The 25256-nt window shown below is 36.6% G+C and overlaps 2 protein-coding genes across 6 annotated transcripts in view; one reads left to right on the top strand and one right to left on the bottom strand.

Annotated features, from left to right (window-relative positions):
• Positions 1-22888, top strand: part of LOC127005908 (transcription termination factor 2-like) — a 34337-nt gene extending 11449 nt beyond the window's left edge. For both annotated transcript variants that reach the window (XM_050875288.1, XM_050875287.1), the window contains 17 exons: positions 202-343; positions 455-622; positions 756-953; positions 1779-1940; positions 2655-2814; positions 3406-3511; positions 4707-4865; positions 5522-5587; positions 7046-7141; positions 7837-7955; positions 9042-9151; positions 9846-9970; positions 10395-10580; positions 11435-11647; positions 14069-14226; positions 16311-16476; positions 22741-22888. In XM_050875288.1, the coding sequence (XP_050731245.1) occupies positions 202-343; positions 455-622; positions 756-953; positions 1779-1940; positions 2655-2814; positions 3406-3511; positions 4707-4865; positions 5522-5587; positions 7046-7141; positions 7837-7955; positions 9042-9151; positions 9846-9970; positions 10395-10580; positions 11435-11647; positions 14069-14226; positions 16311-16461 (2319 nt within the window). In that variant the 3' untranslated portion in view covers positions 16462-16476; positions 22741-22888. The remainder of the gene's footprint in view (positions 1-201; positions 344-454; positions 623-755; positions 954-1778; positions 1941-2654; positions 2815-3405; positions 3512-4706; positions 4866-5521; positions 5588-7045; positions 7142-7836; positions 7956-9041; positions 9152-9845; positions 9971-10394; positions 10581-11434; positions 11648-14068; positions 14227-16310; positions 16477-22740) is intronic.
• LOC127005909 (hexokinase-2-like) overlaps positions 17135-25256 on the bottom strand; it is a 44106-nt gene continuing 35984 nt past the window's right edge. For all 4 annotated transcript variants that reach the window (XM_050875291.1, XM_050875289.1, XM_050875290.1 and 1 more), the window contains 2 exons: positions 22730-23006; positions 17135-22519 (listed from right to left, as the gene is read on the bottom strand). In XM_050875291.1, coding sequence (XP_050731248.1) covers positions 22433-22519; positions 22730-23006 — 364 coding nt within the window. In that variant the 3' untranslated portion in view covers positions 17135-22432. The remainder of the gene's footprint in view (positions 22520-22729; positions 23007-25256) is intronic.

Genomic DNA, 25256 nt, shown 5'->3' with positions numbered 1-25256 from the left:
GGAACTTGTGAACCAAAAATTGATTTGTCCAAGTGGATGAGTCCTAATTATTATTATTGTTGCAACAAGAGGAAAAAGCATTCATCTAAAGCTTTAGCCTCATTCAGCTGACTTATTGAGAGCAGAGTTGAGGTTATGTTTAGTTGGTTTAGATACTGTCTAGAATAGTGGTATTTGTATTAATTGCTGTCTCATTTTTAGCGAATATACCGCATGTCAAATCTCCGACAACTGGAAGATGGGGGACAAAGACTTAAGCAGCGCATTGTTGAATTGGAAAAGGAAGTGATGGTGATAGAGTTCAAAAAGAACATGGAAAAACCCAAACCTGATATAATTATAGGTTTGTAGTTGTATTTATATTTGTTTGACATTGCTGAATGTAATGGTAGTTATAGTTATAAATGTCAAGTAACAGTACAATTAATGATTCATAATGCTTTTACATAAACAGTTGACACCAATCAGCAGTATAAGCAGTCAAATGTACCAAGTATTAATCAACTGAAAATGAGCAAAGACCAGCCTCCTCAACCACATCTCTCCCAACATGCCCTTGATGCGCTTTATAGCACCGACAAAAACTTCGGGGCGCACAACTACGGAGGAAAGATATCTACCGGTATGTCATCATTATCACCAGCCTATCATTCCCCTGGAGGACATTGCAATATATATGTAAAATAAAATCCTTAGATACTTAGCAGTTCCTCAGAGTCAGGACTAATAATCTTTTTGTATGACTCTTTTTCAAGTTCGGCATCGAGAAATGGTCAGGGTTACAGGAGATGCTGTTGAAGGTCTACACGGTGCTTTACAGTCTGCTCCTGATGTTGAACGAACCATGGAACAGCAACCAGCAAACCTAAAAGTTACCCTCATGGACCATCAACGCAGGGCACTTTGCTGGTTGCTCTGGAGGGAGACAGCGGTTCCACCTGGTGGCATACTGGGTAAGTCTTTCATACTGCTGGTTCCTTAGACATGACTAAAGGGGAATTTTCTGTTTTAGACTATTCAGTCAGTTGCAGTGTTCAAAACATGTTACATGTATTAAAAAGTCCTCATTTACCCAAATTAATTCAGCCAAGGATCTTGTTGATAAAAGAAGGATCCAGGTATTGTTCAAGGAATTTTTAAGACCCGAGCAGAAAAAGATAAAAAAGTTTTGTTTTGTTGTATATAAAGTCTCGGTAAGAAAGCATATATGAATTTTTGAGACAAGACCAATAGCAACTGTTTGGAGTTTTGTTATGTTAAGTTTAGGGTATCTTCAAACACATGATTGCCAGCACCTTATGGTATAAATCAACAAAGAATGACCTCAATTTGTTGAATAGAAAGTCTCATTAATAAGGAAGCATGTATGAATTTTCTGAGTCAAGACCCATAGTAACTGTGGAGTTTTGTTAGGTTAGGTTAGGTTAAGTTTAGGGTATCTTCAAACACATGATAGGCAACACCTTATGGTATAAATCAACAAAGAATGACCTCTTTGTTGTATAGAGTCTCATGAGTTTATTATATCTCAGAGATAACCATGAGTGATGAAGATCAGAGGGAAGTCTATGAATAAAATCTTGAGTGGATCAATGCATTACTAAATTCACCTATGAAGTCTTTGAATGGGATTGGTGCTTGCATAAAGTGTGGATAATTGGAAAGCTTGGGGATGTAACCAGGAATGGGGTAAAGGAGTTTTTTGAACCACATTGTTGCACTAAAAGTAGTGACATTTGTGTTGATGATGCATCTAATTATGGTATTTTACTTTTCAGCTGATGACATGGGTCTTGGAAAAACATTGACAATGATATCCCTGATGATGCGTCACCAGGAACTGGTAGATGAAGGGGCCCTCAAGGATGATTTCTCTTCCCTGAAAGGAGACCAAGAAAGTGGGGAAGAGGATGGTGGTGGGTGGCTTTCCAAGAAGACAGGTATAATATATGTACTATTATTGTACTAGTTTTGTAGTTTTTTTACAGGATAACCCGTCCTTTGTGATTGGCACGGATTTGGCTTTCACTGGTAGCCTGGTAACATATACTCCCAGGTCTTTCTCTGGATAGTGAAGTGTTTCCCATGTGGTACTGGTATGCTGGATATCCCCTCCCAAGGTGCATGACTTTACATTTTTCTTCCTTGAATTGTAGCAACCACTTTTTGTTCCATTCCTGTTGCTTGGTGATGTCTTCTTGTAGGAAATACGCAGTCAAGGGGTTAAGGACACACAAGAAAAGAGGAAACGAAAAAAGCCTGCGGCAGCACTTCTCCTGCAAATAGTGTTTAGCTGAAGAGTTTAAAACAAAGGCCAGAGTTATTTGGAGAGTCATCTTGGTATTTCCCTTTTGAAGGTGTTTTAAGTTGTAGGTAGGAGGGTTTTGAAGATGTGCAACATAATGTACGGAACTAAAACAAAGGTGGGAGTCTTAAATCTCAATTTGCCTCCCGCCAAAATAGATATCCATATTTGTTTCTACCTTTGTTCTTTAGACATGCAGTTTACCTTTTACAGAAGAAAACTTTACATTTCCTCTCTCTTTAACGATATTGTCGTGTGTTTCAGTGCCTGTTATATATCGTTTAAAATGTTAATTGTTAAAACTTTATGTTGGATTTGGGTAAAGATAAAACAAAAAATATACTTGCAGGTGCATCAAGGTTCTCTTTAGTTCCATCTACGGGCACATTGGTGGTGTGTCCTGCCACCCTGCTGGGCCAGTGGGAAGGTGAGGTGCGGCGACATGTGCGAAGAGGCACCTTGAGAGTTCTTGTATACCATGGCGCAGCAAGAGAGAGGGACATGCGAAGGTAAGCTTTGCCTGGTATTTTTTTCTGAATTCCACGAGACATTTTGACCTCAGGTATTTGAGTTACTATAATGTTTTCAATAGTGTATTTTCCAGTGAATACATGACCTTCTAAAAAGTAAGTCCAAAATCAAGGGTTGTCTTAAACATCAGGTGTAAATCTTAACCTCTCAGTCCTGTGGTTATGAGGTCTCGGGTTGATGGAAATAATGCTAAAACACTTGCATTAACTTTTAATTTTTCTTGAGTCTTTAAAATTTTTAAACCTGTACGATCAGCACCAAACATGACTAATTTGCCACATGATGGGGAATTCTCATAAGAAATTTATTCATTGATGTGGTCATGAGGGCATAAGAAAAATGAGTGCCCCATGACTGCATGCAATAAAGGCTTAAGTCTCAGTCTGAGAGTAACTTGTCAGGTTGTTTCAAAAGGGCTTAACCACAGTGTTGCCAGATCTGAAGCTGATTTCATTACCCTACTCCTCAGATTTTATTACCAAATGTGTAGATTCTATATCAGAAGTAGATTCTATATGCAGTCATACATATTGATATGTTTAATGTGGCTTCATAACTTTTTCTTTCAGACTGGCTCGTCATGATATGGTAATCACAACCTATCAGATAGTTGGGAGAGAAGCATTCAAATTTGTGGGAAAAGAGCTAAAAAATGAGAAGAATGATGTTCCTAAGGTAATTGTGCTCTTCTATATCCTTAAAACATTAAGCATGGTCCAGCTATTGTTTGGAGAATGGCAAACAGAAGCAAATAAGTATGATTTGCTAATAGGAATACCTATCAATGGTAGGGTATAGGCCAGCGGTTCCCAAACTTTTCAGGCCACGCACTACCTCCCAGGCTGTGATCAAGTCCACGCACCCCCTCTAAGATTCGAGCAGTACTAAGGTCCCGTCGATTTTTTAAAATTTTGTCCATTTTTTACGAATTTTGTGCTTGCAAAGTATGAGGGTCTGAGCAATGGCTATCAAAACTGAATGAATATGTGCTTGGGGGGTGGATGAATGTGCTTAGAGTCTGGGTAAGTTTTAAACAAAGAAGAGACAACTCCTCTGAAGCATGCAGCATACGTTAGTTTTAAAACAGTGGCAGGTAATGATGTGTTTGACATTTTAATGAGACATAAAATCCCCAATTACATTATTTTTTTCTCCTTACGCACCCCTTGTGATCAGCTCATGCACCCCTAGTGATAAGCTCATCCACCCCCAGGGTTGCGCACACCACACTTTGGGAACCGCTGGTATAGACTAATATCTTATTTAGGGTCAGGTTCAGGAGATGGACTAGTAAATGGATACTACTTTACAGAGTCTGAAAATTGTTTCTCAGTTGAACATTGCATTTGTTGATCTATAAGTCAATAGTGAATACAACAACATATTACTGAGGCTGTGAGCATCAACTTTTAAGCCCTATGACTCACTGAAAAATTATCGGTCACTTTGCTTAAATATGTGCAATCGTTATTGCTGCCAGAGGTGCCAGTTTTTTTGCCTCATGGGAGATACTGCAGAATATTGAGAAGTGTCTTCATGTCAGGACTACAGAGAAACTGGATTATTTTAAGGCTCTGTCATGTAGGACTACAGCATTCATGAGGAGACACAAAGAGTGGTATGTCAAAACTCGGGAGCCTTGTTTTGGATGTTTAGGATCATTCCATTTCAAAGGACCTTCAACCTGCTTTTCAAGCCCTGAAGAAGTGTCAGACTCTAAAGACTTAGTTTAGTAGGGAAGTTAATGCCTATGTTGAGTGGTTCCCATACCATGTAGCTTTACCATGCTTGTTCTTTTTTATTTAGAAAGCTGTGAAAACTTTTAATGGTAAATATAATAATCCAACAAGATAAATTTCTTTTTGCTAAGGTCAAGGCCAAGAACCAAGGATCTCTGTTTCAAGTCGGGTGGAATCGCATTATTCTGGATGAAGCTCATGTGATTCGCAACCATAAAAGCAAAACGTCCCAGGCAGTGTGTCTCCTGCGTGGGGGGCGGCGGTGGGCCCTCACTGGGACCCCCATACAGGTGAGCCTTTTGATTTTATTTTTGGAAATGGTGAAGTGGTGTCACCTCTCAACAGTCTTGCCAGAAGAATAATTTCTGAATCAGTAGAAAATATTGAATATGCAATGTTTTTGTCTTGTGTACTTCTATAAAGATTGGTGCAAAATTCAACACTTATAATCATTGCAAAAGTCAACATTGTTTTGCCCCATTTTTTCCTCTTACTATTAAACACACACAAGAAATGTCTGGTAAGGCTTGCTAACATTTTAATCTGTAAATAAAAAATTTGGAAAGCCAGACTGAAAATCTGAACTTTTCATTGTCATCAACATTAAAATTCTTAGTTTCACATCTCTAATTTGTAGGCTGCTTGCAATGTAGAAAGTTATAATCCAGAATTTTATCATTCTTAACCTGGTAGCTGTGGGGATCATGTTTCTTAAAGGCCCCTCAAAGCGAGAATAATGAGAAAAAATCATCACTCAAACCATTTCATAATATATATCAACACATTTGTGATAAGTTTATGCATCATCTATTTTTGGGGTTTTATATCATGGCAAAAATTTGTCCTGTCGCTGGTACACGGTAACGCCACAAATTTGGCCTGTCGCTGGTACTGGGTTAAAAAATACTACAAAATGGCTATTACTAATCTATGAAACCATTTACAGAACCGGGACATGGATCTGTACTCTCTAGTGAGGTACCTTAGAGCTGTGCCCTTTGATGACTACACGGTAAGTGACTTGGTTGATTATTTGTCCCATGTTTACTGCCATGATGCTTAAAAGCACAGAATATCACAGTTCAGTGTTGCATTTATTCAGGGAACATTTAATTGGCTAAATAGCTTTCTGCAAATTATCTCACTTCATGATTCTATTTCTTTATTAATAGTGGAAGATTAATAATTATTGAAAAATATTCACACTGGCTCATTTTAGTAGCTATTTGAATATGAATATAAAGTAAGGGAGGCTTTATGACATAATTGTTAATTCTCCCTAAAGTGAGTAGTAAAGTAAGTTACATAATTTCTCTGATTGCTCTTGACATAATATTTTACTGAAACCCATATGATTTAGTTTATTGAGGTAAGTGGTCAGCAAGTTGAAATGATGAATAGAGTTCCTGATTTAGAGTCCTGCTGTTGCCACCTGTCAGTGTCAACTCTGAGTGTTTGAAGGTCATTTACATGCCATCCACCATTGTGATTTGTCATACGGGGTACTGGGAGGCTGCATGAACCAGGCAGCAAAATAAAAGATGACTACTAGGTATATTATAAAATTCTTTTTCAACCACCAACATATTGGGTCAAGCCACCAATGCCCAAGATAACCTACTGCTGCTGTGGGCTTATGCATAGTAAACAAGAAAGATAGGCCATCATCCAGATATTTTTGTAAATCCTTGTCATGGTAGTTGTCAAAATTAGCTATAAATGCATATTTTTATTAACCCTTCTGTGCTGGGTGCAGTTATAATTATAAGTTCAGCTCACCTGCAGTGCTTGGCATTTTTCTTTATTTTTTTTCCTTGTTTCACAAACTTGTACAGTAGACCCTCTATTTAAGGGGAGATAGGTACTGAGTACATTTGCATTGATTGCACTAAATGGAGATGATATATCGTTGGTATTTATTGCTTTGGGACTTGTGGGACATTGTTTAATTTAAAGGAATCAGCTCTAGGGCAAAATTAAAGATACAAAATATACTGCTATAGTGTTGTTCTGGAAGCAGATAACTAAATGTTGTCGAAAGATAATATTAGTCAGCGTCTAGAGACTTCCTTCTTAAAAGTGTTAATGTGGGATGGAGGTGATTCAGATGAAGCAAAGCTGTTCCAGAGTGTATTAGCAATTCTGATTGATTCTTGTGTAAGAGATTAAAAGATGATAGGAGAGCTGAAGTAGAGCAGAGCCATATAAGTTGGTATGGGTCTGGAATACAGTCTTGTGCCTTAGGGTGGTGAGGGAGGGGTGGTGGTGTTGACGCGGTGAGGGTGGCGGTGACAAAGCAAAGGATCGCAGGGAAAAGTATGATGTGCTCCATGTGATTGATAAAAGCTAGTTTTGGGTGAATGAGTTGTGAGATTCATCTGGTAACCACAAATCTAAACTAAAGCTGAATTTTGAAATTAATTATTGATGTACTAAATTTTCAAGTATTATTAAGATGTGCATTTTTCAGTGCTGGAAACTCCAGGTGGCCAACAACAATGCTCAGGGCAAGGAGCGATTGAGGCTGCTGGTGAAAGCGCTGGTTCTTCGAAGAACAAAGGACCAGGTAAGTCTGAAGGAGTGAGCTTGTAATGTCTTTTCTCGAGAAATTTTAAAACGGTAATTAAATTTTAATACATGTTAATTCATACCCAAAGACTGCTTTTATTAACATCCATATTTTGTTGCCTACTGAATGAACTAATCTTTTGTTGTAATTTATGTTTTCTAATAACCTTGAAGGCTAATTGAAAACCATAGAAAACAGTGTGATCAAAACTAGTGTGAAAACAGCAAAGTAATGTGACAACCCTTCTAGCCACGGGCAGTGATTTAGCCCAGAGTACCCCGTGGCTCATCATGGCTAAAATCCATACTTTTTACTTGAGGGCGTGGAATGTAGTTGATTATTAGGAAATGCTGATGGGCATAACAGGACACCTACAAAAAGTGATACAGTGACATTATATTTGTGGGGGGTTATGAACTGTAAAGAGATGTGCTAGGAAAAGTGGGATCCAGAATCAATGAAGATTTATGTAGCAGTATACTACTACATGAAGCAGTGAATTATGGGGATGCCCAGCAAGGCTTTATTTACTACTAATCAAAGAAATGGACATGAGTCTTGGTCTTAATTTTCCTGCTTAAATTTACTTCCTTTTGATACTTCCCTAGCTTTTTTTAATCCTTAGTTTTTATAGCATTTTGTCATTTTCATATAAAGGTTCAGTTTTTATGTGTATGAATTTTCTTTTTTAGATTGATGTACATACAGGCAAGAAGATTGTGGATCTTCCTGAGAGAAAAGAAGTGCAGCATGAGTTGTCTCTTTCTCAGGAAGAAAGGGAAGTCTATGATCGCATCTTCACCTATTCAAGGTAAGTCATGTCGACATGTTGTACCTCACCCAGAAAAGGTGAAAATCAGTACTGACAGGAGGCAGTGCATCTTTTGGTTCAGCTACTGGCCAGCCTCAGAGTACTGACTATTACCGACAGTCTCAGCACGACTGTTTGGGTGCCAGTGTCAGATATATATATATATATATATATATATATATATATATATATATATATATATATATAGATATATATATATATATATATATATATATATATAGTTTCTGGATTTCTGACCGTCTGAGCTTGTCCGTTATATCCGAGATCCGTTATATTGAGGGATTACTGTGTGTGTGTGTGTATGTGTGTGTGTGTGTATATATATATATATATATATATATATATATATATATATATATATATATATACACACACACACACACACACACACACACACACACACAGTAAACCCTCAATATAACAGATTTTTGAATCGAGAATAGTTTTAGAACCACTCGCTCCCGGTTAATATAATTGCGTCTGCTAGCCACCTCGCCCTCCTCGTTTTATCTGTTGTCCTATCCTTAGGTTTCTGTAGTCATTTTTATATATATATGATATATATATATATATATATATATATATATATATATATATATATATATATATATATATATATATATATATATATATATATATATATATATATATATATATATATATATATATATATATATATATATATATATATATATATATATATATATATATATATATATATATATATATATATATATATATATATATATATATATATATATATATATATATATATATATATATATATATATATATATATATATATATATATATATATATATATATATATATATATATATATATATATATATATATATATATATATATATATATATATTTTACATGGCGGTGGGGGTTTACCTGATAGCTGATAGCTGCTGGATTCTCACAAAAGGGTATTGCAAGGCAGAAAAGCAAAGTAACTGTTAAAACCTATTACTGTCTTTGAGTTAGGGACTGAATGGTAATCAGTTTTCTTGGTACTTCAACTCTGCTTTATAAACATGCCATTATTTTTGTTTTCAGATCAGCTTTGGTGGAATATATGAAATCTAGTGAAGAGAAAGAAAGAGAAAAGGCATCTAAATGGTCTGGTCCAAATAGTATTACTCCACAGACAGAAAATAAGGAAGAAGGTTAGTGTGGATTAAAGAGAGAAACAGTCGACTTTTGTTCTTCGTGGGTTATTGGTTTGAGGAACCCCTGTGAATATTCAAGTCCTTAATTTAAAAAGTAGCTTAGTATTTGCTTATAACTTACATTCATCAAATTATTTACTTTCAATCACCTCTATATGATTTATAATACCTAATACAATGTAAATGCTACATGAATAGTTTTACTGTACTATTCAGGAAATAATGGAAAGACAGTATTTTCTCAGGACATTATGTGGCTTTGATGGGTAGTAAGTGTTGTCACCAACTCTTCTGTCGCATTAAATTCCTCTTGAGCTCCATTATTTATTCATTGACTGATTTGTTACAGATTTTTTATTTCTGTCACCTCTTTCCTGCTTAATGGCACTTGAAGATATTTTCATCAGTTCTTCTCAAGTCCTTGATTACCCTCCCTTGTTTCTCCACAGCAGTCCATGTTTGCTGTATCACCTGTTTATATTTCTGTGTAAATTTTTTTCTACCCTTGTCACTCTTATAAAACCTTAGTCAGTATGTTGATCTTCGTCGGTAAATCCTGGATTTTTTATTTCTAAAGGACAGGGACACTTTTTGTTGCAGCAGCCATTCGCCATCCATCCTTAAACTGTGTGCTTGTGTTTGTGTACCTTGATTTTGGCACATGAGAATCTATGTTTTTGTTTTGCTGCAGAGAACAAGTACACTCCAACACTGAGAGGAGAGGCCCTGATCACTGGTAATGTGAAGAGTCATCATCTACTGGTGCTGCTGCTACGCCTTCGCCAAATCTGTTGCCACCCATCACTAATCCGTGGGGTGAGTATAAATTACATTATAAGTTATGAAGGACTTCTATTACCATGTGCAATAGATATAATATAGAATGTCTAACTCCTCATCAGAAAATAATATATAAACTTTGTCTATGAAAATAAAAGGTCCCAATTTTTTCATCCATTGTTTCATTGTAAGATGTCACATGAAAAAAAAAAAAAAAAAAAAAAAAAATCAATTCATGGTTAATGGAGGTTCGTCAGCACTACATAATCTTGACATTGATGTCACAGGTGACAAGATTTCTCACAAATCAGACAATTATAATGGCAACTCGTGTGAAAAGAAGCAAAAAGCAGACAGACCAGACAGTATTCTACATGACAAGATGGTATTCCCCACATTTTGCATGCCATGAAGCTGAACAAAACTAATACCCAGTACTTGTGTCTTGTTTTTTTCCCAGATGATCTCAGAAGAGGTTGAAGAGACTGATGGGTTATTGCCTGGCCAGCATGAGGAGACGGATCAAGAGTTGTTGCTACACATGTCGAATCTAAATCTTGAGGATGGAGACCTAGAAAAGAAAGAGGCAGCTGATGTGCTCACCATGGCTAACCCGCTCTTCAAGGAAACTTCCACTAGCTCCAAGGTATTTATGAATAGTCAGTCATTTCCATAACAGTATTAGATTTATGAAGTTTTTAAGAGTAGGTTTATTACTTGTTAAACACTAAGCATATTTTTGTCTCACTTTCAAGTTCAGCGCAAGTTTTTTGTGTGATAGGACTATTGGAAATGGGTAGCAGGACTAAGAGAATGTCACTAAGCCATTCAATGTTTTTTGTATCTACCGTACATCTTACTAAGAAAGTCATATCAATTACAATAAGGCATATTACATAGTATAAAGTGGAGTATTACTTGAGAATAAAGTACAATAACAATTAGTATATTATAAGAAAAATACAATAAAGGAATAATGATTATATATGATGCCATGACCACAGACAATATGTGGTACAGCCTCGCTCTTTGTTGCCAGGCGTGAACAGTAATTCCCTGGATGTTAGGAATTCCCTTTCTCCTCACCATCCCTCTTTTTATTATTTCCTTGCCTCTGCCTTGGTAAAACTGGCATCCTTTTCCTACTCGTCTGTTATTTCTTTTCCTACTCAAGTCTGTTATGTTATTTGGAGCAAATGGGACTCCAGCTAAAATTTTACTCAAGGATTGTGATCTGAGCAGTAAATTGGCTTCAAAGAGACCAACAAACCTATCTTTTAATATCTTCCTCCAATTTTTACTAGTGCAAGCTTTTGTTCTCATATTTAAATGTTAGGAAGGCCAGACTTTGACCTTTCAAAATTGTGCAAGACCTTTGAATTGCAAGGTAATGAATGATTGTTTTTTGTTATTTATGGTTAACTTCATTAAACAACCATAGGCAATGACATTTGTCTGAATTATCAGCTGGGATGTTTTGAAGTTATTTTCCCTTGACAGATCACATGTCTCATTGACGAACTGAAAAAACTCAGAAGGTCCAGTCCTGAAGATAAGTGTATTGTAGTATCGCAGTGGACTTCAATGTTAGAAGTTGTTGGCAAGCACTTGGAGCCAATGGGAATCAGACACCTGTATATCACCGGCAAGACTTCAGTGAAGGACCGAGCAGCCATTGTTGATGATTTCAACTTGAATGCTCGAAGCCCACAGGTGAGGCAAAAAATATGTTTGAAGCAACAACTAAATATTTCATTCCTTTCATGATACAGTATTTGCCATTGTTATATAAGTACTGCACTTTTATGTATGATTGGTCACCATGACAGTTGTTGATAGTGATAACCCTTTAGACTATATCTTAACCCTTTAAGTGTTATGGCCGGGCATGGATTGAACCCCGTACTGTGGGAACCGGGGAGAAGTGAAGACAAAATTCACACGTTAGCATCTCAGAAGTAGCAGTGTGATTTGGGAGGGAGGGAGGAAGTAATGAATGAAGAGGGGGAAAATGCTGGTGTTTTCCCATTGGGGGAGGATTAGCAGAGATAATTATCTTCCTCTTTCTCTCTTCCTTCCTTTCTTACTCTCTTCCTGTCTTCCTCTCTTTCTTTCTTACTTGCTTTCTCTTTCTCCTTTCTTTCTCTTTCATTCTTCCTCTCTCTTTCTCCTTTCTTGTTTCTTTCTTTCTCCTTTTCTTTTCTTCCTCTTTCTTTTTTCTTTCTCTATCTTTCTTTCTCTTTACTTTCTTTGTTTCTTTCTTTCTCTTTTTCCTTTTTCTCTATATTTCATTCTTCTTTCTTTCACTCTTTCATTCTTCTTCTTTTATCTTGCAACCTTTTCTCTCTTTCATTTTTACTTTTTCTTCCTTTCTTTCTTTCCCTTTTTTTTCTTCTCTATTTCTCTTTTATTTATTTATTTCTCTTTCATTTTTTCTTTCTTTATCTTTCTTTTGTCTTTCTTTCTCTTTATTTTGCTTTCTTTCTTTCTCCCATACTTCTCTCTTTCTCCTTCCTTCTCTCTTTGTTTCTTTCTCTCTTTATTTCATTCTTGATTTTTCTTTTTCTCTCCCATTTCTTTCTCTTTCATTCTTCTTCTCTCTTTCTTTATTTCCTTATTTGTTTCTTGCTTTCTCTCTCACTTTTTCTTTCTTCTTTCTTCCTTTCATTCTTCTTCACATACGCAGGATATTTTGAGGAGGGAGGGAGAAGAGAAGGATGGGGATACATGGGGAAGGAGGAGGAGGAGGAGGGGAGATCATTAGGGAAAGGAACTCTCTCTCTCTCTCTCTCTCTGTGTGTCTGTGTCTCAGTCTCTGTCTCTCTCTCTGTGTCTGTCTCTGTCTCTCTCTCAATGTCTGTCTCTGTCTCTCTCTCTCTCTCTCTCTCTCTCTCTCTCTCTCTCTCTCTCTCTCTCTCTCTCTCTCTCTCTCTCTCTCTCTCTCTCTCTCTCTCTCTCTCTCTCTCTCTCTCTCTCTCTCTCTCTCTCTCTCTCTCTCTCTGTCTCTCTCTCTCTCTCTCTCTCTCTCTCTCTCTCTCTCTCTCTCTCTCTCTCTCTCTCTCTCTCTCTCTCTCTCTCTCTCTCTCTCAGTGTCTGTCTCTCTCTCTCTCTCTCTCTCTCTCTCTCTCTCTATCTCTCTCTCTCTCTCTCTCTCTCTCTCTCTCTCTCTCTCTCTCTCTCTCTCTCTCTCTCTCTCTCTCTCTCTCTCTCTCTCTCTCTCTCTCTCTCTCTCTCTCTCTCTCTCCTTTTTCTTCCTTTCCCCTCCCTTCCCTTCTCTTCCTTTCCTTTCCTTTCCTTTCCCTTCCTTTCCCTTCTCTTCCTTTCCCTTCCCTTCCCTGCCCTTCCCTTCTCTTCCTTTCCCTTCCCTTTTCTCTCTCTCTCTCTCTCTCTCTCTCTCTCTCTCTCTCTCTCTCTCTCTCTCTCTCTCTCTCTCTCTCTCTCTCTCTCTCTCTCTCTCTCTCTCTCTCTCTCTCTCTCTCTCTCTCTCTCTCTCTCTCTCTCTCTCTCTCTCTCTCAATGAAGTGAATATTTATTTTTCGATAGAAACCAGCCTCTTGTTTGATTTACCTTGTTTTTGATTTACGTGACCTATTCAAGGACACAATACTCGCGTAAATCGAGAGTTACCTGTAATTAGTGTAGACTGGACAGAGGATAATTTTAAGTGCTCTTTTTTGTAGTTGCTAAAGCTTGTTTGTTTAAGATTGATGGATGATGACCAAATGGGTGAGACATAACATAGTTTGGGTAGGATTAATGTGTTGTGCTTGAGGTACACCATGTCACTGGTGAGAATAAAGTTTCTTTAACACATAAAATTGGCAAAGATTTGGCTTTCACTGGTAGCCTGGTAACATATACTCTCAGGTTTTTCTCTGCCTCTGTGGTGGATAGTGGAGTCTTTCCCATGTGGTATTGGTATGCTGGATATCCCTTCCCAAGGTACATGACTACATTTTTCTTCATTGAATTGTAGCAGCCACTTTTTGTTTCAGTCCTGTAACTTGATGTCTTCTTGTAGGAAATCTGCGGTCAAGGGGTCAAGAGTTGGCCATTATTGCAATGATGTGGGGATCCCAGCATAATTTGTTATGGATAGAGATACACTTGCTAAAGACTTTTTTTTTCTTCCAGGTGTTGCTGCTGTCTTTGGCTACTGGGGGTGTTGGCCTTAACCTAGTAGGGGCCAACCACTTGTTCATGCTAGACATGCACTGGAATCCTCAGATGGAAGCTCAGGCTTGTGATCGCATCTACCGGGTTGGCCAAACCAAACCAGTTATGATCCACAGGTATTGTACCTAATGTATTAACCCAGTAGGCTGCAAAGTCATGAGAAAAGGTTAACAGTATTCATAGGGTTGTGTTTTGATGGAAGAAACACAGCTAATGATACACATATAATTTTGCTTTCCTTAGTGATCCTAATAAGATGGTTCAGCATCCTTCTCATATTTCTGACTGTCTTTAGACAGTATAACATTTTATAATGTTAAAATTTTAGATACTTATGGAATAAGATAGGTTCCTCCTTGTACTTATCCACTATCCCTTTTTCAATTATTTTTTTCTTCCTCTCTGTGGATATTCATTCGTTCCTAGCTCTTTTGTACACTTCCTGTTCTGTTGTTGCCTGTTTCTCCACTTGATCCAAGTCTGCTAAGTTGACAGGAGTCCGTATCCTAGCACTTGGTGTACTTAGTGATTGGAGTTTTAATGTGATACTTTCAGCCTATGTTGCTCTCAAAAGGTATTTGATTCAATATATCGTGAGGCACTGGGAACTCCTGTGACTCCATGGGATTCCTGGTCATTTGGCTGGTCTATACTCTGGGATAGAGTGCTGTAAAGTGTGTGTGTGGGGAGTATGTCCAGCTTCTCTGTGAGCGCAGGAATGAGGCAGGGCTTTGTCCTTGCCCATCACTTTTCAACACTTTCATGGACAGGGTATTAGGCAGAGTTGTGGACCAGTCCTTGTGAAGGATTTACTGACAATATGAAGGTCACTGACCTTGTTTTTGCTGATGATGCAGTAATCCTTGTGGTGTCCCTGGAGATTCTTCTGATGGTTCTTGAGGCACTACAGGAGGAGGTGAAACCTTTGGGATTCCAGACCTCCTGGGCCAAGGCCACAAGGTACAGGTGTTTGGAGGCTTACAAGATGAAACACTTTAGTCTGTTCATGTGTGTGGTATGGATATTGATATCTTGAAATTTTCACATACTTAGGTAGTGTAATGCTTGTAAAGAAGTCTTACGATGGATTGGCTTGGCCCACGGTATTATGGACTTGCTCAGTGTGAGTATATGGCGTTGTCAATACCTGTGTAGAACAAGGATCTGAATCTTCAAGTTGCTTGTACTCCGTCTTACTCTATGGCTGTGAGACATTGACACTAAATGGTGACTTGGAAGTGAATTGATGCCTATAGTAAAATCATGTGATATGTTGCTGGAATGATTGTGTCAAACCAGTGATTACCCCATGAGATTGATTTGAGGCCTAGACCTTCATAGTCTGTGAACACCAACTCCATCTATACATTTTGGAACTTTACCCAGAATCTGACCCTACTCACTGGGTGGTTTCTGTAACACAAAATCTTGAATGCAGGAGGCCAAGGGGTTGCCCACAAAGCTCATGACTTGAACAAGTTGAAGGATCCTGCCTTGGGGTACTTAGAATAGGAAGGGGCCCTGCATGGAGAACTGCTTGGAGAGATGCCCTGATGTAAGCATTGTAGGGTGGATGAGGCAACATGCCCCCCCAGCATATGCCCGTATTGATTGATTAACATGTTCAGGCTGTTTCAATGATTAATGCAAACAGAATTGCATAATTGCTTGTTCTTTCTACCATTGACATGATAAAAAACATTGTTGGTGCCAGCACTGAGAGTTGTGGACTTCTGCTTCTCACTTCTCTCCACCCTGACATGCTGTATTTAATTATTGTTTTCATACTCTAACCTTAATTTACTCAAAAGTAGATAATTGTGCTTTACACCCCTTCTCTGCTAGATGCCTTATTTGTGTGCGCGCATGTGTGTGTGTGCATGTGTGTGTGTGTGTGTGTGTGTGTGTATGTGTGCAGTATCTAGTAATTATATATATGTGCATGTTGCAAATATGAATTCAAAGACACATTTCTGGTTTACCTACCCTTCCCTATTCCCTTTCCCTCTTCTCCTCTCTTTTCACCTTCCAAGGGCATGGAAGTGGATAAAAGGTAGAATCTTCTTGAGTTCTATAGCTCACCGTATTTCATGTTTAATATTTTAAGTGTTTTGCGTCTCAATTTATAATATTGTCAGTCAGATGGATCAGTATAGAAGCTGAAGTTATTAGACTTTAATTATTTACATCTTTGTTTCAGATTTATTGTAGAGAATACTGTTGAAAAGAAAATACTTGATCTCCAACAAATGAAGTTACAACTTGCAGACGCCATTTTGTCTGGTGCAAAACACACTACAGCTACCAAGCTTACGCTGGAGGACATGAAGATACTCTTTAATGTGTCCTAAACAGCTTGTTATCAGGTGAGCTTTGTTTACTACTTTATTTAGTTTAACAGTTTTTTGTGGGTGTTTGTGACCATATATCTTTTGTGTCTGACTAGATAATTTATACACTAATTGGATACTTGAAGTCTGGCGCTGTGGTGTGTGGACCACCTTTTATAGAGTAACACCATGTAGGAGTCGTATGGTGTGACAGGAACGGCAATTCTGTCAAATGGTAGAGGAGTCCGTTTCATTTGACAAAAATAGTGACCATTAATAAGGAACCAGGACATAGGTTAGATCACATTGGTCTCTACTGTTAAGATTCAGTGTTCACTCACAGGCAGATAGTGTGTGGTGTCATGCACAAGAGATTCCTGTAGTATCAAGGTGGAAGGCAGTCCAAGTGCAGTAATGGATTGCAAATGAAAACATAATTTTACACCAAATTTTTTCTTGTTTGTTTTGTCATGGCTCTTGGAACCAATTAATGACGTACGGCAAGGTATGACTATGGGCCTTTTTGGTAGAGAAAATTTAAAATTGCGCAGATTTCTGGAGCCACTTTACTTTATAATTATTAATGAAAAATAATTTATTTAATTGTTTATCGTAAATTTGCATAACAAGTTTAATTTTATATAAATTATGTGGTTGCAGATTTTTATTATAAAGGTAAATGACCAAAAGGTAATTAATTTCATATAATATATATGTATATGTATAGGTAGTTTTTATATACAGCATTTTCTACAAAATCAAACTTAACCATTTAAAGACCCACTTTACATACAATATTAATGCATTTTAAGAAACGTTGATTTTTTCACAAAATTACTACTATAATCTAAATATGGAAACTATATTGCAAGCAAAATTATCTTCATGTGTTCCTTTGCCAGGGATGACTTAACTGATCATATAATTACTTAGTAGCCATTTTTAGGTGTGGTACATTCTTCTTCAATGCACTGATGGAAGTATGCAGATAAATTATTAAAGTGATGACTTTGAGATTCATTTGCATATAAGATGAAAAAAAAAAAATCTTATTTGAAAAGAATGCATATAATGACACTACATTGGTAAACAAAGCTGCATTTCAAGACTGCACAAGTAACTTCTAATTTGTGCACAATAAGTTTTACTAATTTTATGATGGTAAAGCTAAATGATATAACACATGGACAAGGTAAATGAATCCTATAAAATTAAACTTCCATAGAAAAACGAATAATGGGACAGAAATCATTCTGGAAAGTACTGTAAAGTTTTCTACATTAGTATGCAATATTGTTTTGAAAATAGCGACTGAGAAGAATCACTGGTGTCGTGAATAATATTAATTAATGCGTTTACATCCTTGTTCTCATGATATTAAAATATGTAAATTACACTTAAAAAAATACATTATCACCATTCACCATTTGTATTTTCAGGCTTTACATATACATCTTGCTTTGATGATCAAAAGGTAGACATATATATATTCTCAATTGCATTTATCATCACTCAATTTCCAAGAAAAAACATTATTACATTTCATTATTATAATTTTAGATAAAATTAGTTCTTTATGATAATAAACAAAACTTATTGATGAAACAAGTATTTTAAAGTTTTCATGAGAGCAAAATTACAGTGGAATTACAGCAATATCTAATATCACTGAGGCTCCCTGGTGGCATCAATTTGTTTGAAGGGATTTAAGAACATAAAAAAATTAAGTTAGCAGATGCGTGCTGCCAATTCTGATAATTTCATAAGATGTCCATTTTGACTAACAAAAGGCACTAAAATATGGCATTGTATTTCTAACTTGCTAGATATTATACATTGTTTTGGACACTATGGGAGCAAGTGTATTGTATATCTATTAAATGTTTGTAATAGTCTGTTTTCTATTAACATGGTGCAGTGAAATATTATGAACAAATTTGGTTACACAGCTAATTTCACCATCAATTATAAAAAGCAATAACAGTTCCATGTTTTCTAATATATATATATATATATATATATATATATATATATATATATATATATATATATATATATATATATATATATATATATATATATATATATATATATATATATATATATATGGTCCTTCCTATAAGAATGTTTCAAAAGTGGCTGCCCCTAGATATCATTCTTATATATAGCCCTCCTAAGAGCCTTGAGTATTTGCTAGTTTACAATAAATTAACTTTACTCCTTTTAGAAGCTAATAGGAATAACAGTGTCACTAAGTCAGGTTATTCCTCACAAAATCACATGAAAATGACATATCACCTGGCATTTTATTCCTTGTAGATGAAACTGTTTTTATGTGGTAACATACACTTCATCATAATCATTTATCAGAAGCTGATTTAGTAGGAACAACTGTTTGGAGTGACAACTATGAGAATTTTTTGCATTTAGTACCACTGGAACTTACATTTATATCCAAAAGTATTGTCAAAATTGATCACGCAAATTAAAGCAAAATTACCAAGTGATCACCTGAGTCAGGTTCTTGGATCTGACATTTTTTACCATTTGTAAGGTTCATGTATATGTCCTGTAATACAGGTGGTGAAGATTGGGATTAAGGTCATGAAAAAAGAATAAAAAAAAGAGCTTGTAATCAAGCCCCACCATACCTGGTCTCAACAACAGACTAACTCTTGGATCAATATATTTATGACTCATCTTTGTGTGATATGTGTTAAGTTTCTGAACTTTAAAGTTACATTCCTTACTGTTAAGTATGGGAACTGGGAGTATTGCTGTCACTGCCATCATCATTCATATTACATTTTTTGAATTGGAGTATTTGTGTATTGATTTACTACTTAATCTTGTTCTCTGTGTATATTAACATTATTTTACAACTTTTATAAAAAGTCCTGTACTATTGCACACAGAAAAATGTGTCAATAACTTCATTTCATCTCTTGGGATTTATTCTAGTAACATTTAAAAAAAAAAAAGAGTCCAAAAGTGTAAATAAATTGTGGCTGTGATTTTGATAGTAGTCATAGAATATAATCTTAAAAGTTGATAATAGAATTTAGCATAAAATTTAATAAATATCCAATATTGTAATTATACAAAAAAGCCCAACAAATGCTTTCTCCTATATTACAATACATTGTATTTTATGTTTTTGGTACTAGCCAGCTTCCAGCCATGAGCTCAACAGTAAGAGTCAGCAATGACTTCAATTAATACTGGTAATGATTCATTAAAAGTAGGAGTTTAACTTACCTGGGATACAGTGATATTTACTTATATAACTCAAGAAAAAATGTTCACATTCCTGACTACATTTTACCCACAGATCTATAAGCAGCATTTTTGTAACAATAGAAAACATGCTGTATTCCTTGTAACAAATTTAAGTCTTTATTAATGCTGTGACACTTACGAATTGACATATATCACACATTTGCATGTTGACTGATGTTGGAGAACTGAATAAAACTTTGCTTCTATGAATGTCACTTACACAGAAGTGAAGTTATCAAACCACAAGAATAGCCACATCTCACAGTGATAAAAGTGCTTAGATTTTCCTTTGTAAATTGTCTTAGCTATGCCTCTTTCCTTATGTTACATATGGCTAGTTAGTGGAATTACAACTCTTCAGATCTACAGTTAAATAATCTTGTCCTGATCAGATAACACTGGCCTTAACATTAAATTGCTTGCATATATGGAAAATCTATGGTCATTCACAGAACTATCCTGAAGTGCTGATTATGATCCAGGGTCAGTGGCTGCCAGTCATCTATCATTCATGAAATTAAAACCATTGCTATCCTTGACACAATTCTTTTCTCTTCTTAAACCAAAAGAGCTACTCTAAACTAAAATTTCATTCTTAAATGCACACATGCATGTGCGCGCACACACACACACACACACTTTTATATCCTAGGAATTTACTACTCTCAATACATATATGGCAAAAAATAGAGACTCTACCATATATATACAAAAGCTTTTAATGTATATATCTAAAGATTGCAAGCAGCATAATGCTGATTATCATAACACCAATCACATTCTTCATTCACTTCCCACAACCAAAACTATTGTCACAGCCCATATCATCTCATAGCTGTTTTTCTTTTGATTCATGATAACTTCATAAGCCCATCTAGGGCTTTATTATTATAAATATGAAACATGTTTTTGTATGCATATTTCAGGATGTCATCAGAAAAAGATAATTCATCTTTTGAAAAAGAGTACGTATATAATAGGAGAAACCTAAATGCAGTCTGAATGAAATTATATATATATATATATATATATATATATATATATATATATATATATATATATATATATATATATATATATATATATATATATATATATATATATATATATATATATATATATACATAACTGGTATAGGGTACAACCAGGCTGAGGTCTCACATCCTACCTTTGTTAAGGAATTTACTTAGAATGCCAAAGGCTGCACTTCATAGCCACCCAGTGCCACAGTTATTGTTTTGTTTGAGGGAGTTCCTCTGAAGGTTACCAAAGAAGACTGTCTTTGGCTGATGAGAGACACAGAGCCAAAGCAGATACATAGTGTTGTATTAGTCAAACGGCCAAATGGGTATTTCCAAAAACCAGTGGGATAAAAGTCTTTGAAATCTTCCAGCTACTGAAACAAAGAACTAGCAACATAACTTACAGGTGTTAGTTAATATTTTACAGATAAGTTAAGGCCAATATATTAATGGGATTTCATGTGCTACATGAATTGCCATTTGAGGTAAAACTCTGTTCTTATGGCATTATTGTATTTTATCAGCCTGGGTATGTCAATTTTATTTTGAAATTAATAACAACATTGTTAGGATCCAGCACAAAAATTAGTTATTTTTTACTGACTCAAGCACTTGCAAACCTTAAGACCCCTTCAAGGACACAGTCATAAACAGACACCACACAGCTTTACTTATACCACTGGCCAAGGAAGTTGCTGGTCGGGTGATATGAGGCATTAGGTTACTGAACACTCACCTCATTTTCTTTGCTCCCACTCAGCTTTTCATATCTACATAACACTATTAGCACTCAAGTAATATAGCCAAGAGAAACAGTGTGAGTACCAAATGAATGCATCAGTCTTCAGTTGAACATAGATATAAAGTACTTAATCAACAACATGGATGTCACTTTTCATGACTACTCACAAGTGCTGCAGTAAGAACTGTTATTCAAAATAAATTCACTGACCAAAACAAAGAGAAGTAATATGCATATGTGTTTATGTGTACACACACGGAGCTCTGTCATGTAGTGTTAGAGTGCTCAACTCACAACCAATATATCCTGGGTTCGATTCCCAAGCGGAGTGGAGATGGATGGGCAGTCTCCTATAATTCGTGCCTCCTGTCCAGCCAGCAGCGAATGGGTACTGGGTTAGTGGCTGTGGTGTGAGGTTCCAGACCTACCCAAAGTTCAGTAACCTGAGCTCCAAGCTAATTCACAGAGGATACTGGATGGCGATCGCGATTCCAGCGCTTGATCAGGCCATGGTGAATGACACATACACACACACATTAATGCAAATGTGTAGCTACACTTTAACTGTATCATATGTCTGTCATCATAATTCTATCAAATTGCCATCATTCTGCAATTTACTGTGCCACCTAAAGTATTTTTAATAACAAACTTAAGTCTTTCACTTGTATAGCAAGTTACTAAATTGATCGAATCTGATGTTTGTAATAATTTAAACAAAAATTCTAACTAAGACAAAATTATACAAAAATTCTAACTTAGACGGAATTCTACTCGTGCTCTCCATAAAAAAAAAAAAAAAAAAAAAAAAAAAAACAGCTTCCTTAGTATTTTACAATTATGCCTGTGACTCCTTGCATTCATAAGCCTCGTCTAAATTCACACAGTTACCATTTATGGTGAGTGTGTACTATTTATGAATTCGTAAAACCATAACCTACTTTTCATTCTATCTCATGGTAGCAGCTCTGGTGGCAACAGCTGCCACTAAGGCAGCACCTCGGCCACTGCCATCCTCGGACAGCATGAGATCAAACTGGAAGAGGATAAATTTTCCATTGAACAAGAGTACAGAGAAATGAAAAGCTTTCATACTTATTATTATTATTATCATCGTCAATGAAATATTCTTAGTTGTACATCAGAACAGATAGATAAGCTGATAGAAAGATGGTGTATTTTTGTGGGAAGAAGTCTGCAAATTTTATTATTATATCTTATGCAAAAATAAAATTATTTATCTTACCTTTATTTCAGGCTTGATTAATTGTGAAATCTGCTCCACCATGAGGTTGTGGAAGTGTGGATGAAAGCGGTAAACAGAGCCGTCTACTGCTACAGTTACACTTTCTTCACCTATTCGGTTGAGGAGCACAGCGACACCCGCAGCAGCTAAGTGTGCAGCCCGCCTGGAGACACACTCACAGGCATGGCGCACATTGGCACAATCAGCATCAGTGGCATCATTGAATCCCAATTCTTCCAAAATGGCACGGCAGTTGTTGAAGTCATCAGGCTTGTCACTGAAGGAATAATAGGTTTTAAGAGCAAAACATTATACATGATTGAAATTATTCATGTAACCTTTGTGATGAGCTACATACTGTTTGCATTTCACAAACAAATGTTCATGGAGAAATTGCTTTAACTGAATTTAGCACAAATTGATTTTAATATTTCCCATAAGAAATAATCTTTATTGTAATAACCCTTGACTTATTAGACTAATAGTGGGAAGGGATGGCCCATTGGTAAGAATCCCTTTTTTCTCTTTTCCAGTTTAGCTTTGTATCACCACCGGAATATATTCACTAGGTTTTCTTGATGAAGAGACAGAGCTTACATTGGCCATGTGTCAGGTTAATGGGTTCTTTCCCACCACAGGCTCAAAGGGCCAATGGGATTTAGATGAGCACCGCTGCCATGTGCAACCATAGCTTATCCTACTAACTTCACCTTTGCTTTTTACACCCACACACCCACACATGAAATAACTGAACTGCGGGATTATACTCCTCAGTTCTGTGCGTGTGTTGGAAATAACAGAGAGAGATACTTAAGCCGTCGTCACACTGGAACAAATCTGGCGAGCACGAGCTTTTACTGGCAACTTTTGCTCACAGGATGGCTGCTCGAGAGCTTTTGCTCCTGCATTAGCCTGCCGTTTGGACAGGGAGCAGCTTGGCAAGCCGTAAGCAGGCAGTCAAATGAGCTCTTTGGTGCACCAATATGTGAACAACATATATTGCCTAGTGTATTGGATCCATATACCCATGATATTAGAGAACTTATTCACATACTCGTTTTATGTTTGATGGTGTTTGCAATATTTTATAATATTGTGAAAAGTAGTGCTGGTTTTTATTTTGATTTCTGGATCCCTAACCAAGACCAAGACCGCCCAGCTGAAATAAACACTCGCCATGGCCACCTTCGCTCCTAGTTCTAGAGTTCATTGGTCCTCCGGTATTGTGCACTCTTTAATGTCTTTCTTCTTCATTTGGTAATAGCTGTAGAAAGAAGTCTCATCCTCTAGCCTTATCTCCATCATGAGATTGTTGTACACACCATGGGTCTCCCTTCTCTTCAGCCATGACCGAATCCAGACTCGTCATTTCTTCTTCTGCGCTCGTTGAATAACAGCAAGTAATGCTGTCACAGCTGCACAATTAGCCGTAATGTGAAGCGTAGATGTAGTAGGCGTCATGGCTGAGGCTTTGTTTACAATGTTGCTCGTCGCTTATCAGTGTGAGGACAACAGTGACTTGCTCGCGAGCAAAAGCTGCCAGCAAGAGCTCGTGCTCACTAGATTTGGGTCCAGTGTGACGCCAGCTTTATAAAGTTATATTGCTTACAGTAGGATTTCTCCAAAAGTTATATTGCTTACAGTAGGATTTCTCCAATAACATATAATTGGTGCCTGAAAAGTGCAGTAATTAATGAAAAAGTTATTCGCATAAAAACAAAATTTCTGCATTAAGGATTGATTGGTGCTCTCTCCCCTGGACTTATCAATTATTTTTTCTCATGTGAAACACTCCTAGCCTATCATTGCACTTCTTTTTGCTGAAATAATAAGTGCAGTTTAATTGACCCGAGTAATATAAATCTTATTTTAAAGGAGTTAATTGTTTTGTGTGATGGTTGTTCCGAAACTTGCACGTGGAGGCTACTGTGGTGAACTGCTCGCCCCACCCCCCTTTGGCTCCTCGTGCCTGGCTTACCCACTTTCGTCAAAACATCATCAAACCCATTCCTTACAACTATTGGTTATAGAGGCAAAAATATCACAGAGCAGCACACATGTTACTTTAAACTACAAAGCCTGAGAACTTCTGAGTGCTTTGACTGAAGATTAGAGACAGTAACAGTACATCAAGCATCATCTTTTACTCTCGACCTACATTTAAACACAACATTAAGTGGTACCAAAAACATACAGTGCTCAAGTGTCAAACTACAGGAAAGGTCATATTATGCAGACTGGTAGAGCAGACTATCAGGATATCACTCAACACTGTGCTTGCATTTGGGTCCAGAGTCACAAACAACATGTGATGTATTGTGGGTAAAACAATGCTTGGCGACCTATCCTTATTGTCTCTTATCCTTGGTTGCAGCCAGATACCCATAGCTCAGAAGTTCTCATGCTCTGGTTCAAAGTGGTGTGTCTGCTACTTTGTGATACTTTTGCCAATATAATTAGCAGTTGTAAGAATTGGTTTGGAGGGGTTTGAATGTGTGGTAACAGAAGCAGATGAACTAGCTGTGAG

Source organism: Eriocheir sinensis, chromosome 31, assembly GCF_024679095.1.
Source record: "Eriocheir sinensis breed Jianghai 21 chromosome 31, ASM2467909v1, whole genome shotgun sequence".
In the NCBI taxonomy this organism is placed as follows: Eukaryota; Metazoa; Arthropoda; class Malacostraca; order Decapoda; family Varunidae; genus Eriocheir; species Eriocheir sinensis.
Note: the sequence above shows the minus strand (reverse complement) of the source record. Positions and strands in the feature narration are given on the sequence as shown.